This window comes from Erpetoichthys calabaricus, chromosome 12 (assembly GCF_900747795.2).
Source record: "Erpetoichthys calabaricus chromosome 12, fErpCal1.3, whole genome shotgun sequence".
Taxonomy (NCBI): Eukaryota; Metazoa; Chordata; class Cladistia; order Polypteriformes; family Polypteridae; genus Erpetoichthys; species Erpetoichthys calabaricus.
In genome coordinates, this window is record NC_041405.2 from 23162107 (window position 1) to 23178446 (window position 16340).

A 16340-nucleotide genomic window follows, 5' to 3' on the forward strand; every position below is an offset into this window, starting at 1 on the left:
TTTTACAGTTTTTCTCATTCACTTGTTGAGCATTTTGAGATTTTGCTGTTTAACACCCTTAAGTCATTGGGTTTACCAGTGGGCCCGGTAAGTGACCTGGGAGGCACCTTGTATTTCAAATCTTAAAGAATTTGTTTCACTTAGGAAAAGAAAAAAGATAAAATGCGTTTGCTATAAAAATGACTGAGAAAGACCTCCGTAGAGCGATTGCAATATCTTTGACATCACTACATATTCAGAAAAAAACACTGTGTAGAGAAGCACAGTCCTCTCACAAGGAGATTGGGTATTTTGGTTTGTTGTTCCATTATAGTCTGATATATAGATTTCTACTGAAAAATATTTTATGAATGACATTATAGAAGACCAATTAAGCCCTGCATTGACTTCCAAAGACCATTGCCTTCCAGAAACCAATCAGATGATATGCAAATGTAAGTAAGAGGTGCTTCCAAAAAAAAGTTGAAATTAGCATGTGTATAGCCCTGCTTTGTTCTCAGATTAGAAAATATGCTTTAGCTAAACTATGAGATAAACATGGCTCTATGACGAAAAACGGTTAGTGTAAAATTCCAATTTCATGCCTTTAACAAGCATAGTTCAAACAAACACTGAAAAACTAAAGAAAATGGCTTAAATTTTAGAAGATTAAAAATCTTGGCCCCAATTTTGATCCTATGCACACCGAAGGCCCTCCTTTTGAGTTTGGGACGAGGTTGCCAGGGGTAAGGCCTACTCAATGGGTCCAGACCTGTAAGGTGGGCAGATTTGGGATTTTTTTTTCTTTTCTTAGGCCTGCATCTTAATTTGAAGGGCTAGCAGGATCAGATCACAAGAATTCCGGTTCTTTTAACATATCTGATCTGACCTTTGTGGAAAATTCAAAATGGCTGCAACACAATTTCACCACATACCTCCTTATGGATTGTGATGTGGATGTTTTGAAAAAATAATTTGGAGGTAACAGTACCCAGGTATTTTTGTTTACAGTGTATATTGACATATATAAGAATTGTTTTTGGAAATCAACTGAGATGGTCAGGTAAACACAAGGATGTACCAAAGGAAAGGATGATGTAATACACAAAATGTACTGAAAGACAATTACAAGATGACTAAGAAATCAGCAAATGTCCTGTAAACAGCCAGAGTGGACAGTTGTTACATAGACATAAATTTCAAGGGTGGTGGTTCAACCCATAGTGTATGATGAACAAGAAAGTAAAATAGACTTTTGTCATAAATAAGTAATTTGGGTTAAAATAATGAACTAACCAGAGTAAAGTTTTGGATTGATTGACACTGCATGTTTCTTGGTGTCTGTTTCTTTGATCATGCTAACCATGCTATAACAGACTGTTGTGATGAATGCTCCCTCTTTATGAAGATAATATTAAAAGATGCATAGAATAAATTTTCTTCTGCTTGGTTTGTAGTACTAGGGTGTTGAATTGTGTTAGCCATAATGGATGCAATGAAAAATCAAGCAAAATTATATCTTTTATTGACTAACTGAACAGATTACAATATGCAAGCTTTCGAGGCAGCTTAGGCCCCTTCTTCAGACTGTTTCTAATAGTAAAAGGTTCTAATTTTAAAACAAGATTTTTTCCTTTAATATATCTCCAAATTTTAATTCTTACACGGTGTATACTTGCAACAGGGACAATAGGATAGAGCTCCCCCTATTGGCCTATGTGATCCCTACACCCATCAAGCCGTGGGTTCCTATACAGATTGTTGGTGGCCTTTTCTCACCCTAAGTTAATTTTTTATTAAATCAACATAATTGCGTCACTTATTTAATATCTTTTAAAATTTGTGTTTTTACATCTGTAGCAGTGAACTGGAAGCATTTTAAAATGACAAAATGCTTTACTTAAGAATACAGTTTCCCATGAGAAATTAATAAATGCCATAATTGTGAAAAAATAATTCAACTTGAAAAATACCAAACTTATCCATTAAACAGGTTCAGTAATGAAAGGATAGATGGATGAATGGCAAATATATCAAGTTAAGATACGGTCTATTACAACCGATTGCGAAATTCAAAGAGAATTTTCTCAAATACCTTCAATTTCCCCTCGGTGTCTGTTACCAGTTCAATGATCGGCACTGCTGTAAATCATTTATATTCTTCTGCCTTCTTATTTATTTCTACATTACCAAATATTATCCTGAAAACCCATTCAACAAGAGACTCTCTGAGCTTTATCCTGAAAGAAGTGTCACCTTGTGACATTTATATAAAATCATTTGCTTTGAAAGAAACAGCTGTCAGAATTTTTGGATTAAGAGGTTTCAGGCTGTTGTTGTGTGTTATGTTAGGTTGCTTTGTAGATACTAGATATCATGACTTGGGCAGTAAAATGATTAATAAAATATCTATCCAAACACTTATTCATCTTTAGAACTTTATTGTTAATCTGCTAAATTGAATCTAGGTCAGCAGGGAGCTTATTTTGGCAGCAAGAGGATGACAAGCGTGAAGCCAAAGCTACACAGGGATGGCTCCAATCAATATAAATGTCCTGGAGTGGCCAAGTCAAATTGTAGATCTCAGTCCTATTGAGAATTTGTGGCTGGACTTGAAAAGGGCCGATCACTTCCGATCTTCATGCAGCCTGACAGAGCTTGAGAAGTTCAGCAGAGAAGAATGGGGAGACATTCTAGTTGTGCAAACCTGACAGAGAGCAAGGCTGTCATGGCTGATAATGGTGCATTTGCTACATACCAACTTGAAGGGGGTAAAAATGAGATCAATTACTTTGTGTTTTCTATTTGTAATTAATTTTGACCACTTTGCAGAAGTCTGTTTTCACTTGGACATTAAAAAGTCTGTTGCTTGATGTCACAAAAGCCCATTTAAGTCCCAGTGTGATTCAATGTTGCATAATAATCAAACGTGAAAAGCATGCTGCTCTGCACTGGATATCTCTAAAGGGGTTCATTGGTTTTGATAATAGATGAATTGCCATGGCTGGAATGGGAAAAGAGTGGCATACAAGACGCGATGGCCTCAGCGGGACCTCAGTTTAAAAGATGAGCCCTTCTAAATGCCAATGTGAGGACATCCAGGTAGTAGTATGCATTTTCAAATTTTGTCCTAGAAGTAGTATGGAGTTTATAGTTAATATATATAATCATCCACAAATTATTACTGTATATATATATATACTTAAATGAAGTTGTAACAATGAATTATTAAAACCTAAGAAAAAGAACTGAAGGTAACGAAAGGGTTAACTAAACATGGCTTAAAGCTTGAGCACGTGAGGTTTGCCTCACCTTAGATGAACCACCAGCTTGATTTTCCAAGGTTAAAAAGAGGTAAATGAGTAGCAAAGACAAACTAAAACGAAAGCCTAAACACTCCTTCTGTGAAGAAGTACTAAGATCAATAGAAATGTCTGCAGATCACCCCTATTTAGGAGCCAGCATTCAGTTAAATGGAAGAGTCGGAAGGACTCAGAAAATACTGGTGGCATTAGTTGATTGGATGAAACAGTAAAGCTATGCATATTAGGAGTCAGGTGACGTGATGTATTAGATGGGGTAACAATAGTAGAAAAACATAAATGCATTGTATTTTTGATTGCTCATTCCAGGGATGAAGACATTTCTATACGATCTGTGTGAATAAAGAAACATTCTACACTCTCATCTGGGTTTCGTGACTGCCTTCTTTGAAAATAGAAGAAAGTTCTTCAACATACGTTTCTATGAAAGCACCGATATAAGATTGAGGTTACAAGGAAAGTGTCAGAAGACAAGGAGAACTCCAAGATCTCATTGGGTGACAATTTACGGTTTCCACATAGACAATGGGGAGCTAGGAAGATGCAACTTCCTTCACAACAGTATAGTTTTACAGAATGTGTGCCCTCGCCAGCTTTCTGCTGTTTCTTGCTGAATATAATTAACAGTGCCCTGTTAGTCTTCGATATTTGAAATTAAGATCAGATAAAATGGCACATACTCGCATCCTTTCAGGTGCACATGATGGGGTGTAGGACAATGTCAGAGGCAAAGGGGTGATGCATCTTTGGAGGATTTTGGATGGCATTGTGTTGGTCTCTACTCGTAGGGCTCTTGGGGAGTTTTGTTGGCTGCTGTCTTTTCGTTTCTTTTGAATTCGCTTACTTGCTGTCACTGGTTTAGAAGAGGTAAGGGGGGGGGGGGGGGGGGGGGGAGTGCAGTAAAGTTTCAAAACCTTCACTTTTTGTGACTTTGTTGCTGGCTGGGAAGGTGCGTTTTATCAGGCATAGGGAGCAGGGAGTTGGAGTTCGCTCACTTTAAATGTGTGTGGTACGTGTAACATCGGAATGGGTGAGCAGGTCTCTTGTCAGCTGATGACAGGAAAAGCTTATAAAAGGAATGTAAACGGGGAAGAAAATGCTGAGAGATTCGGAGGTCATTCAGGGTTGCTTGTGGAGATAAGCGTGTTTTGCAGGTTGAGACTGCGTAGCAACCCTCTGAACTTTAGTGAGAGGAATGGCAAAACACAACCAAAGGCTGAATTAAAAGAAAAGCTCATTGGGAATGAATGTGATATCTAGATATCTTTTTGATAGGAAGAAGATTTGGGTATGTGAAGTTTTCACAATTTCTGTGCATTTTTATAGTACATTTAACAACTATTTATTGTTTTCACATTTTTGGAAAGTGCACTTTAAATGTTTTTATCTATTTATTGCACAATAAAATTCCACTTTTGTTTCCAAATTGCACCTCTGTGTCTGACTCTTACTGTTCCACTGGCTTCGATCCCTCTATGAAGGTCCCGAGGTCTGCCAGATTTACCAGTTAAGGGCCCAAATGTCTGACAGAAGCCCATCTGAAGCTGGAGAGTAGGCAGCATCAGAGTCACTAAGAGTGTTTAACTCTTTAAGTGTGAACTGGGGCTCAGGAATGAAAACACAGCTGAGGTCATTAGCTGACATCTTGGTGGCATTCTTCAGGATTTCCTGTTTTGATCCTGGGGATTAAAGGCTGTGTTCTGCTAGTAAGCGGTTGAGTTTGTAGTTGTGAGGTGAGTTGAAGCAAAGGCTCGAACTAACAGGAAGACTGTGGTTGTAATGAAAAGAAACGGTAGGAGGTGAGAGGAACTGAGTGTTTGAGACTCATACAGAACTAAAGGTGTGTAACAGGCTTATTGAGGCACTTTGGGTTTCTTTGTTATGTTCTTTCTGTTCAACATTGCATCATCTCTCACTTGCATGGTTTATAGAATAAAATAATTCCTGATAAAAGATGTGCCCTCTCGCAAATCTAACTGGAACCTCAGCGATAAAGCAAACCATCTAAGTAGACAAGGACGTTAGAGCTGCTAGGGACCTTATGTTGATCCCAGCAGCAACAGTTTCAAGATGACATTCACCCAGAATTTGACACCACTTAGCTACACGGGGAATTCTCCTTTATTGTACAGAGACTATTTAAAGGATTTTTTTTTTTCGGTCTGATTGTAAATCACTGAATAAAAGTAAGAACAAAAAGAAATTTCATTCATTCAATTTGTTTTGTTAAAGAGCCTCTTTTTCGCTGCAACCATTACATCTACACACTTAGTATCATACAATAAAAAGCAACAGATTGCAATAAATGGTAATAGAGTGCTAGAATTAACGAGCAGAGGCACATCAGTGGCAAGACTATCAACAGGGCACACTGTTAAGTGTGTTATTCAAATGGCAATTTTACACAAGTGAATGACTCATTCTGAACTGGGCAATTTGAAAAAAAAAAATCTGCACTCACGGGGGCCGCACTGATGGACGCTAATAGAGAGAGATAGTAATTGCAGTCGTGTCTCCAAGAGAGCCGGAGTGTGAATGAAAACTGTGGGAAAACACAGAAGGGTTGGCGACCCAGCCAAGTCCCTGTTAACATTTGGTTAGTGAGTAAGGAGTTGTGGGAAAAAAAAAAAAGTTAGACGTTTTCCCATTCTTTTGTGGAAAAGGGTCTGTCCCATCCGACTCCCCAGATTTCAGACTGTCAGTGGAGTGGAAATGATGAAGGAAGGTGAAGAACTTTTCTCAAAAACCAGAATGTTTCTTGATGTGTTTAGTTTATTAATTTTCTATGCTGAAATAGCCAATTATGTTACTTGGGAACTGGAAAATGTTCCTTGTCTATTAAATTTTAATTAAGAATCAGCTAAATATTTTGATAATTCCTTTTAAAGTATGAAAAGGTATTGGCTGACTCTTACACAAGCATGCCGCACTGTTGGCTCCCATTTATGATGTTAGCAGCCTGAGCTAAAGCCTCTGAATCTGGAAGCATGATTTTAGTTTTAATGAAAAACTTTGGATAATGACAATGAGTTATAAAAGGTTAGCTGCCAGAAGAATAGAGAAGGGGAAAGTCAAATGAAGATTGCTCAATTACTGTCAATCCTCCAAACAACACAAGAATAGAGCTACTTGGAAAGACTAAACGTCTAATAGTACCAGGTTGTATGGTGTGTATTGCTACACTTTATTTTACTTTTTTTATGGCACTAGTTGAATAATGATTTAACATTAAAGATTAACATTTATTAAATCCTGCACTCCTGCTTACAGATTTGCTTTATTGTACTGCCAGGGGCTAGGAACAGAAATCCATTATCATGAAGGTCAAGTGGGATGAGGGAGATTGATTACTTAATAGGAAGACTTCTGTGTAGTCTTTGTGAAGTATAAAGGAACTACTGATAGAAGCTAGTGGTCCGTAGTCTTAGGTGTAAGTGCATTGCAGCTCTGAACTGCATATCCCCAAGGTTGGTAAGTTTAACAAAAGCAGCAAAAAAGCTATGAGAAATTACTGTGGTTCGAAGAGAAAAGAATCTGTGCATTTGAAAAGGGGCTTTATGTTTTAAGGAATTGCCGTTTCAAAAGCTTTTCCATGATAAAACAAAGAGTTTGAGGGGTTGAGCCAATGCGAGTTTCAGGCTTACTGAGTATTTATTTTTATAAAAATAATGGGCACATTATGTCCTGACTCAGCAGAAAAACAGAGGAACTGATTTTGTGAGTAAACCAGAAGAAGTGGGAAAAAGACAAAACAAAATAAAATAAAAAATAAACCATAGTGACCGTAACCCAGATGAGAAGCAAAATCAAGGTTAAACAGGCAATAAGTTGAAACAGACAGCACAAGAAGAGAAAACACACAGTAGATCAAAATGAAATTAACTTTTTTATCTGCAGATCTGATTAGGTTCCTAGCGAAAGGCTGACCTTTTATGCCAGTTGTTAATTAAGTCAAGGTCACGACCCGAGAGGCTGCACCCCTACAAATGAGGGATGTGACCCTAGCAACGGTACACAACATGTCTTCTCTTAAGGAGGCTACAAAGCATCAGTTTTCAGCTTAAATCATGACACATTAGATTTCTGGTATAATACTCCACCCTTTCCCGTGTTTCTTCATTTTTGTAAGCCCTTTGAAATAGACTAACACAGACAATAGTGATATGGAGGTAAATTTCTAACATCTCAGGCAATGAATAAACACAGTTTCTGTTGTATGCTTAGTAAAGTTGTTGAAGCTACTTATTTTGGTAATGGAATGAGTTCGTCTCAGAGATGGCACCACACCATGGTCTTCTGAGAAGAAACGAGCAAGATGTTGTAAAAATACGTACATAAGGAGCTCAGCTTAGAAATGAAGGTAGAAAAAGAGATTCAGTGGTTCAAGTCAATGCAATTTTGGACTACAACTATGGAAACACGACATTGAGGGCTTTTGTTTATTTAGAAAGAAAAATCATTTTTTCCCCTTTGATTTCCTTGATCATCATTTCATTGCCTCCAGCAAAAAATGCATCATCATTAAGGGGACTATTTCCACCGTTTTTTATTTTACATCTGTCTCAGCCTGAAAGGAGTAGGATTTTCTACTTAACTGCAAAAAGTCTAATAGCCAGTTGATCTTCTCAATAGTTTAAAAAAGTCTTCTGTAGACTTACCTACTAATTTTGTGCCATGGGGAGAAAATCATATGTGAATTGGATCACTGTTTTGGAATGTGATAACAATTCAAGCAGATGTCCAGTAGCTGATGCAGATGGACTCTCAGGTTAACACTACTTTAGAATCATCACAATTTTTTTCAGTTTCAAAACACCGAGTTTACTCCAAGTGACTTCTGAATACTTTTGTTCTCACTAATGACACATCAGACTGGCATCCTGAAAATACATCTCTGCTGCCCTTCCCCAAAAAACCACAGATGGCCAAACACAGCTTGAGTGAATGTATAAACAAATAATTACATGGCACAAAGCACATATTGTTTGCATCTGTTTTCACTTTAAACATTTGAATACAATGTCTGTTAAAAAAAATGTTCTCAGGGTTGTGCTATTGCTGGGCTGACAGCTGCTTCATTGTTTATTGGTATTTTCTAATGGAAAATAAAACATGGTTCAATTAGCCGGACACAAATATATAAAATAGAAGTAGAATTTTTTTTGGGAAGAAAAAAATGTATACTGACATATTTCTCCAGATATGTAAATATTTGTAAATGACAAACTGCATGTGGGCTTATTATAAATCAGTCCGTATCAGCAGTCAGCACCTATTTTCGGCATCTCCACAGTGACTCTTTACAAAGTTTTCCTTTATTGGGAGTATTACTTAGGTTAGATTAGATGACTTTATTATTCCGAGGGAAATCTGTTCTACCAGCAGCAAGACGGACCCCGAGAGGTACTATGATACGAGTGGCTGTCCAAATACACTTTAGTATTTAACTATAAAAAGTGAAAGGCTCAACAAGTTACATCATCACAGATGCAGACTGCCTTTGACTGCTAATCAAGTGTAACTTTTCGCCAAATAGAGAATAGCACTTAGAATGTGTTGTACATATTATTTACATAAAGTACTGTCCAAAATTTAATACCAGACTTATTGACTGCATGACTTGGACCTTGTGACGGGGCATCAATATTACATTTGCTATGACTGCTCTTTAGTGATGAATAAACTCCGCATATTTACTTTTTTACAGATTTGACAAAATCGCAGAAATTTGTGAGAACTTCGCCAAACTCATTGGACGTCAGTGGATTATAATGGTGCAGTGGTGTTTTAAGTGTCCCTGATGGCTTGGGATATGTCTGTCAACTATACTGGACCAATTATTATAGCCAAAATTGTGACCTAACTTAAGGCAAGAGTGCAAACCACTGCACCTTCCTAATATAAAATGAACAGAGTTAAATATCAGAACAGTAAGAAATTTTTGCCGACAGTGAAACACATGAATTCACTAAGGTTTGTCCCTGACAGATTTGATAGCAGGGGCTCACCTCTCTGAAAGTTGTTTAATTCTCCCCTTCATTTTTGCTCATTCAATGCTGCTGCTACTACAAAATGCACAACACACACATGGATTCTTCATTCCTTCCTGTTTGCATCAACTGCACAACACTCTGAGTAACAGAATTAAAGGGGTAAGTTCAGTATTACACACAAGTCCATACAAAAAGACGTTACCTTTACGTCACAAATACACCGACACATGCAGTTTCGTTTTGCATGCACATTTTGTGCTTAAGTGAAATCACAAGGTCTCTCCCATCCAATGTTGACAGGTACATTTCTATGATGGCTTGGTGGGGTGGGGCTTTATATCCCATCCAGCATTGGTTGTTACAGTTCTATGATGTTGTGGCATTGCAAATCATCATGGGCCACTGGGAAAAAAGTTTTGCCTAAGCCACAAACAAAAGGCAATTTTCCAGGAAAGCATTTTATGAACAAAGCATATTCACTACAATAGATGCCTTGGCAAATTTTGACAATCAGAGCTACTGCTCATCAGAGCTTAGGTTGTACCCTTACTTTTAACTTCTAAATAAATCTGCGCAACTCTGATCTGCCTATTTTGATTCAACTCAGATGTTGAATTTTGGTGAAAATACTCCATAAATATGCTATAAAAGGCAATATCTCTAAGTTGTATGCCTTTGCCATGACCCCTTCACGGCCTGACAAGTATCAAAAACTTCACACAGATCAAATTCCAGAGTATCATTGTAGGAGGAAATGGCTAAAAGCAATAAATTGATTTCCTCATAGGATCCCCCTTCCTAAGATAAGTGGAAACAAGCTGTAAAGGCTGCCATACTCTTCTCCCTTCTCTGCCACACCGCTAAATTTCTAAACCTACAGTGACCACTAACCCCACGGTTTGTGCTGGGATCCACTACTGTGTATTACATAAAGGCTCTGTGATCTGAATCACTAATACAATTTAAACTGCGGAATGGGGTTGTGTTCCTGGCCTGCTTTCTCTACTCTTATCCCTGGAGGTTTATGTCTAATTGGTACGGTGACATAGCTGTTCAAATAGCGACACCAATCTCGACTGGAACATGTCTGCCAAGGCCAGCGACATCACTTTGTGTGTGGCTACTCTACTCCAGTATTACCTGTAGAGGATGTGTCAAAAGCTGATGCCCAGAATTCACAGCTGCAAGTGAAAAATGTAAAATAATAAAAAAAAAGGTAAGGAGGCCTTTTTAAAACATTTTTCCTTCTATGACTAGGAGAGATGAAGGAAGGATTTGAATTAAAAATCAGTCTGAAGCCCCAGCGGACATTCTATACAGTATAGCACTGGCCACAATTCTGCTGATTTTTCAATATTTTTCCTTTTCATAAATAAGTAACCATCACTTCTATAGCAGGTAGTGTGCAAACCTTCTTTTGCAGTAGTAAAGTCAAGAGAAATAAGGGAAGCACAGATTAAAATGACTGAATAGGTCCCTTTTTGCCTTAGGGTGATGTGCCACTAAACTGGACTCTATTGTCACAGCTGCCCGGTGCTGCCTTAACAGAGTCACACACTCAAAAAAAAATCTGCTATAAACTAATAACCACAGAGTCTCTGCCGTTACTTCAGGGTATCGGATAACTGAGGGATTTTATCAAACTGTACAGCAGCCAGGCACAACTGAGTGAACGGCAGAGTTTTCCAAAATGATGTTATACTGCACACCTGAGGGGCCCCTCCAGTGCTATCAAACAATATGGAAAGATACAAAGCCTGCAACTTATTTGGAAGGATGATTGGTGAGAAGCGAGGGACAAGAAGACCTCCCTCCAAGCACATTCACCCTTACTAATTAAAAGCGATGCAAGTCAACCTTTCTTTTGGTTTCGTTATGATCACACTATACAGTTTAAAGTTACAGTTTCCGAGAATGGAAACGTTGAAATCCTATAATCCTATACAGGTCCTTCAAGAAGCATTCAGACCCCCCTCACTTTTTTCACATTAAGTTAAATTGCAGCCTTATGCTAAAATCATTTAAATTCATTTTCGTCCCTCAAACAACACGTCATACCCCCATATGAGCAAGCAAATCAAGGTTTTAGAAATTTTTGCAAATTTATTAAAAGTTCCAAGTATTCAGACCATTTGCTGTGACACTTGAATTTTGGCTCAGGTGCATCCCGTTCTATTGATCATCATTGAGGTGTTTCTACACATTGTCTAGCACCCTCCTGGGGTCAATTCAGTAGATTGCATATGAATAAGAAAGCACACACCAGTCTATAGGAAGTCCCACAGCTGAGCAAATACCAAACCAGGAGGCTGAGCACAGTCAACCATTTTCAGCCATCGAACCAGCCACATTATTCGGGACCTGCTGGGATGACCAGAATCTGACGCCATCATCCCACCATTATCTGTAGTATGATCCTTAGAACCATCAGCTGCTCCTATTCCTAACCTGCCCATGATGCCCTATTTCTGTGGCCTCCTCATGCGTCTCCACTCCCCAGCTCTGGGTGAATCACCTGAATCTTTCTCTCTCTGTCTCTTCCTCTCACACTTCTTTTTTCATCTGTTCTTGATCTCGATCCTTCCCCTTTGTGTCCTACTCAGACACATTTTATCCTTGTGGGTGCAGGTCCTTTCACTAACACCTCATGGGGCACCAATAGGAAATGGTAGTACCGAATTCTCCCACTCATGAATGAGCAGTCAGCCATCCCCATTAAACATTCCATGGCCACAAAGCTTTCCATCAGCGAGCACATACCCAAAATCCTAAGCCACAATAGCCACGGACCCCGATGCACTTCACCACAATGGCATTTTTCATAATAGGTTCTAACTGGTTACAGTACATGCTGTATTCATTTTACAAATGATAATTTTGAAGTGCTAAAGTCCATTGTCTTAGGGATAAATGACTCAGTTTGATTGCAAAGTGCAAAAGTGTCAGCCTTGTAATTTATAGACCAGCACTTTAGCCACTAGGCCACAGAGCAGATGGAAATTGTGAGTCATGCCCCCACAATCAAGAGTGTGACAAGGAGAGACAAGACAAGAGGTCTGGGTGCTTGAGATCTGTCACTGCATGGACAGCATATAGTCAAGATTTCTAAAATCTTACAATAAAGGAACAACTGAGAGCCCTTTTTTTAATGACCTACAATGCTATGTTCTCATTTTTGCTGTGTCAGTGAGATAAAACCAAACCTTTCTGGAACTTTCCAGAACTTTAAAGTGACAACATCACATAACATTTACATAACCATTTAATTTATTTTAAGGTCACCCTGGTCTGAAGTCTATACTGCCACAGTCACGTACAAGGTGGGAGCCAGCTGTGGAAAAGGCAAACCTCCATCGTAGAGCCCACTCATGCACAAACAGGGACAGTTTGAAATTGACAGTTAACCTGGCATGCATGGTTTTGGGGGTGTTTAAGGAAAGCCAGAGCAACCCGAAAATGGACATGCAAACATGGAGAGAGAAATGCCAAAATGGCATAAGCGGCCATGCGACAGGTCCTTCAGGTCATCCACCTGAATCTAAGCATGTTTGGGCTCGGCCAGTACTTGGATTGGCAGACCACCTTGGAAAAACTTGGGTTGCTTCTGGAAAAGGTTCTGGTGAGGCCAGCAGGGAGCACTTGCCCTGTGGTTTGAATGTCAATCCCAATGCCCAGGACACTGGAAATTTGAAGCTGTACCATTGTGCTGCCCAAATGCACATGTGCTCATTTTCAAAGCCATTGCTCTCTTACCAAAATCTGACACAGTGCAACATTTAGAGATCTTCTCAATGTCTTCAAAGCAAGTACAAAGTAAAAACTGCATTAGACTATCGATTTTTAAAAAAAAACATGACCATAGCATGACTCAGTAGCTCAGTGAATATTTAACCTCATGTCACCCCAGCAATCCAATCTAAGACCTGACCAGTGATCTCAACATTTTATAAGAGACTCCCCAGGATATAAACCAACTTTAGATAGACCACCACCAGTCTGTACTACAAAACACTGCATTATGGCGGAATGAGAAGCAAATGAAAAACGAAGGAAACTGACTTACTGGGCACTCTGTTTATGGCTTTGAGTGGTCTGAGGACCCGGACAGTTCTGATGGCTGACAGATTGATGTTTTGAAGGTCCAAGGAGTATTCAACCATGCTGTGGGGAAAAAAGAAAAAGAAATGAATTTTTTGCAGCATATAATCCACCATCTGAGGCTTTGCGTTGGCCTTTTATCCAATGAGCGCAAAGCTCCCCTAATACAAGCGTCTTACTCTGGCAAATGACCCAGCCTCTTCTTATTCTGTTCTTTAAATTCAGCCCCTTGGTGTTTTCACCCTTTACAAGTGGACAAGCCAGCTGTCTCGCATTTGTGTTAGAGGGTCACCCTCCGAGTTCCACTCCAGACCAAGAGAGGGCACTGCCACTAACTGTCTCTTCTTCCAGGCCAATGAGGGCAACTGACTCCACCTCTTCTGATCAATAGGCCATAAAAGCACGACCGCCCGGAAGGTGGTATCACTTCTCAACCCAGTTAACAAAGTGAAGGAGCTTTTTGATCACATTGACAAAGAAAGGCCTAGATTTTGTCAAGCCATGTAATTTTTGTTGGCAATTATTTTGTTACATTTTCACGCCATCATGCATTTAGGACAGCTGGGTTGGCGCTCCAAAATTTATTTTCTGTGTAACTTATTTGACCCATGGAGGTTCTTAAATGCTAACTTAAGAGCAAACTCCTTCTCACCCGTACATCATTGTTACTCAAGAATTGATTATTTTTCCTCATAAACAATCATTTTTTGCCCACTGTCAAATCTTGTAATTACGCCGCTATCGTTATCTCTCACCACGCCCCTCTGATGATGGACCTTACACACTAAACGTCCTACACACTGCCGTTATTATCTCATGAGAACCGTACAGCATTCAAATCCAAGCAAATTGATTATTTTCTTGAGACAAATGGACCCTCAGAAGTCTCAGCAGGTTCACTCTGGGAGACTCTGAGGCATTTTTAATTTACTTCATTACTCCATATCTTTCTCACAAAAATAAATAACCAGAATAGATCTAGAATACACCAGATCTCCAAATGTGGCACTCCAAAATATATTTTCTGTCGAGCCTTTGGACGATCACACAGCCCGCCTTCCTGACAGGGAACACGTTAAGCCTGACCAAGCTGCAGACCTTTTGTTTAACTTCCATTTTGAGTTATAACCCTTATGTATAACTTTTTCTTGTATTGTATTTTTAATAAAATATTCTTTTCTGTGCTTTGATCTCCCTGTGTTATCATTCTAGAAGAAGAGACAAATTGAGAGTCTCTGTTAACCCGCCCCATTTTGATTGATTATAACAAGTGCTGTTATGGTTGTCGCAGTGTTTACTCTCTGAAGCTGGACTATTTGGACAAACTCATGGTGCAACATATGGTGCAAATAGATGGGGGCTTTTGGGAACACACACTTGTCACAGGAATGGAGACAAAAAGAACAACTTGGCAATCACATTCACTTTCAGTATAATGATGTACCTGAAATATCCACCACCATTTCACACATTGCACCGTGTAATATTAAGCATCATTCTCTTGCTCAGCTATCCATCTGTGATAGAATGAGTGTTAACGGATTGTATCAGTTCTACATGAATGGGCCAGTAGGTACCTACTGAGCCTACAAACAGGTTTATGAGGTTCATTATGTGCAGTTTAATGAAGGATGCAGGTTGGCAGGAAGTAGAACTGTACCCAATCAGGATTTAAAGCAGACCAAAAAATTACATCAGATGGGACAATAACCCACCAAAGACACAAGAGCAAAGCCTAAGGGTCACAACTTGGCCAATTCACAGTGTACCTAACGTGACAATCTGTGTAATATAAAACCAATGCAGAACATCTAGAAATAAAACATGAGAACATGCAGGGAAGGTACAGACTGCACATGGACGGTCTCTAGGGTGTCTCAAACTGGCAGATAAACTTTTGAGCAAAAACCCAGAGACGCATAGCAAAAACAAAACAAAACAAAAAAGTGAAATAACACTGAAGCCCAATACAAGAGACAATAATCATGATCGGGAGAAAAAGAGGGTTAAAACCCGAAAGTATACATGTGAGAAAAGAGCACAAAGAAACACTTTGAATGCTTCAGAAATTTGCTATCCACAGATTGGATAAGAACTTCCACTCACCACTGTCCTTTTATCCCATTGATTCGATTACTCATAGGTCAAGACCTCAGAGGCCACACCCCCTAGCAACGCTGGAAACGGACCTAACGATAGAAACAAACCTTTGAGGACCCAAAATCATACCAAATAATGATATAGGGAAAGCACTAACATTTTGTTCAGCTCACCCGTCTCTCTCACGTTGCTTACTTGGAAGGAAATAAATGTGCCATTTGGCTATCGACTAAACCCTGTGTTTTCAGCTTTCATTCCAGTTTTTCATGCTGTGTGTAGTATATTGTGGTTGAGTGAGGAACAACAAGTCAAAAGGATAAATACTGGGGCAACAAACCAGCCGTCTCCATTAAATCAAAGCACACCATGGTGTGAGATTAAAATGAAACAAAAAAATAAGATGAAGATGAAGGCTTAAGAAGTTCTTTCTTTGCTTATGTCATAAGATTGGAGCTCTACAATGCAGTGTGCTCTGCTCCGACAGTGACGCCTCCCTCTGGCGACCTTCTGCTTTAAACACGGGAGATCAGAAAGGGCAGAGAAAGCTGCCCTCACTGGATGTCTTCTTGACACCTTTGAGGGAATGGAAGAGGACATGAAGAGTGCCAGTGCCTCCTCTGGTCGTGGAGTGGTACTACATGCATCAGATAAGCACGAAGGGCGATCCACTGACACACATGCGTGACAGTATAAATGCAGGATATTTATGGATATAATAGCAATAAGATATATATATATCGTAAAAGAAAAAATCCACGTACCTGAAGTTACTCTTTTATAGGTAATCTCAGTTCCCACTACACACCCTCATACACAGTACAATTAAATTCTTCATTCCACGTGCTGA

At 39.2% G+C, this 16340-nt stretch overlaps 1 protein-coding gene across 2 annotated transcripts in view; it reads right to left on the reverse strand.

Annotated features, from left to right (window-relative positions):
• Positions 1-16340, reverse strand: part of cacna1ia (calcium voltage-gated channel subunit alpha1 Ia) — an 856996-nt gene that overhangs the window by 347786 nt on the left and 492870 nt on the right. For both annotated transcript variants that reach the window (XM_051935123.1, XM_051935122.1), the window contains exon 5: positions 13359-13456. In XM_051935123.1, coding sequence (XP_051791083.1) covers positions 13359-13456 — 98 coding nt within the window. The remainder of the gene's footprint in view (positions 1-13358; positions 13457-16340) is intronic.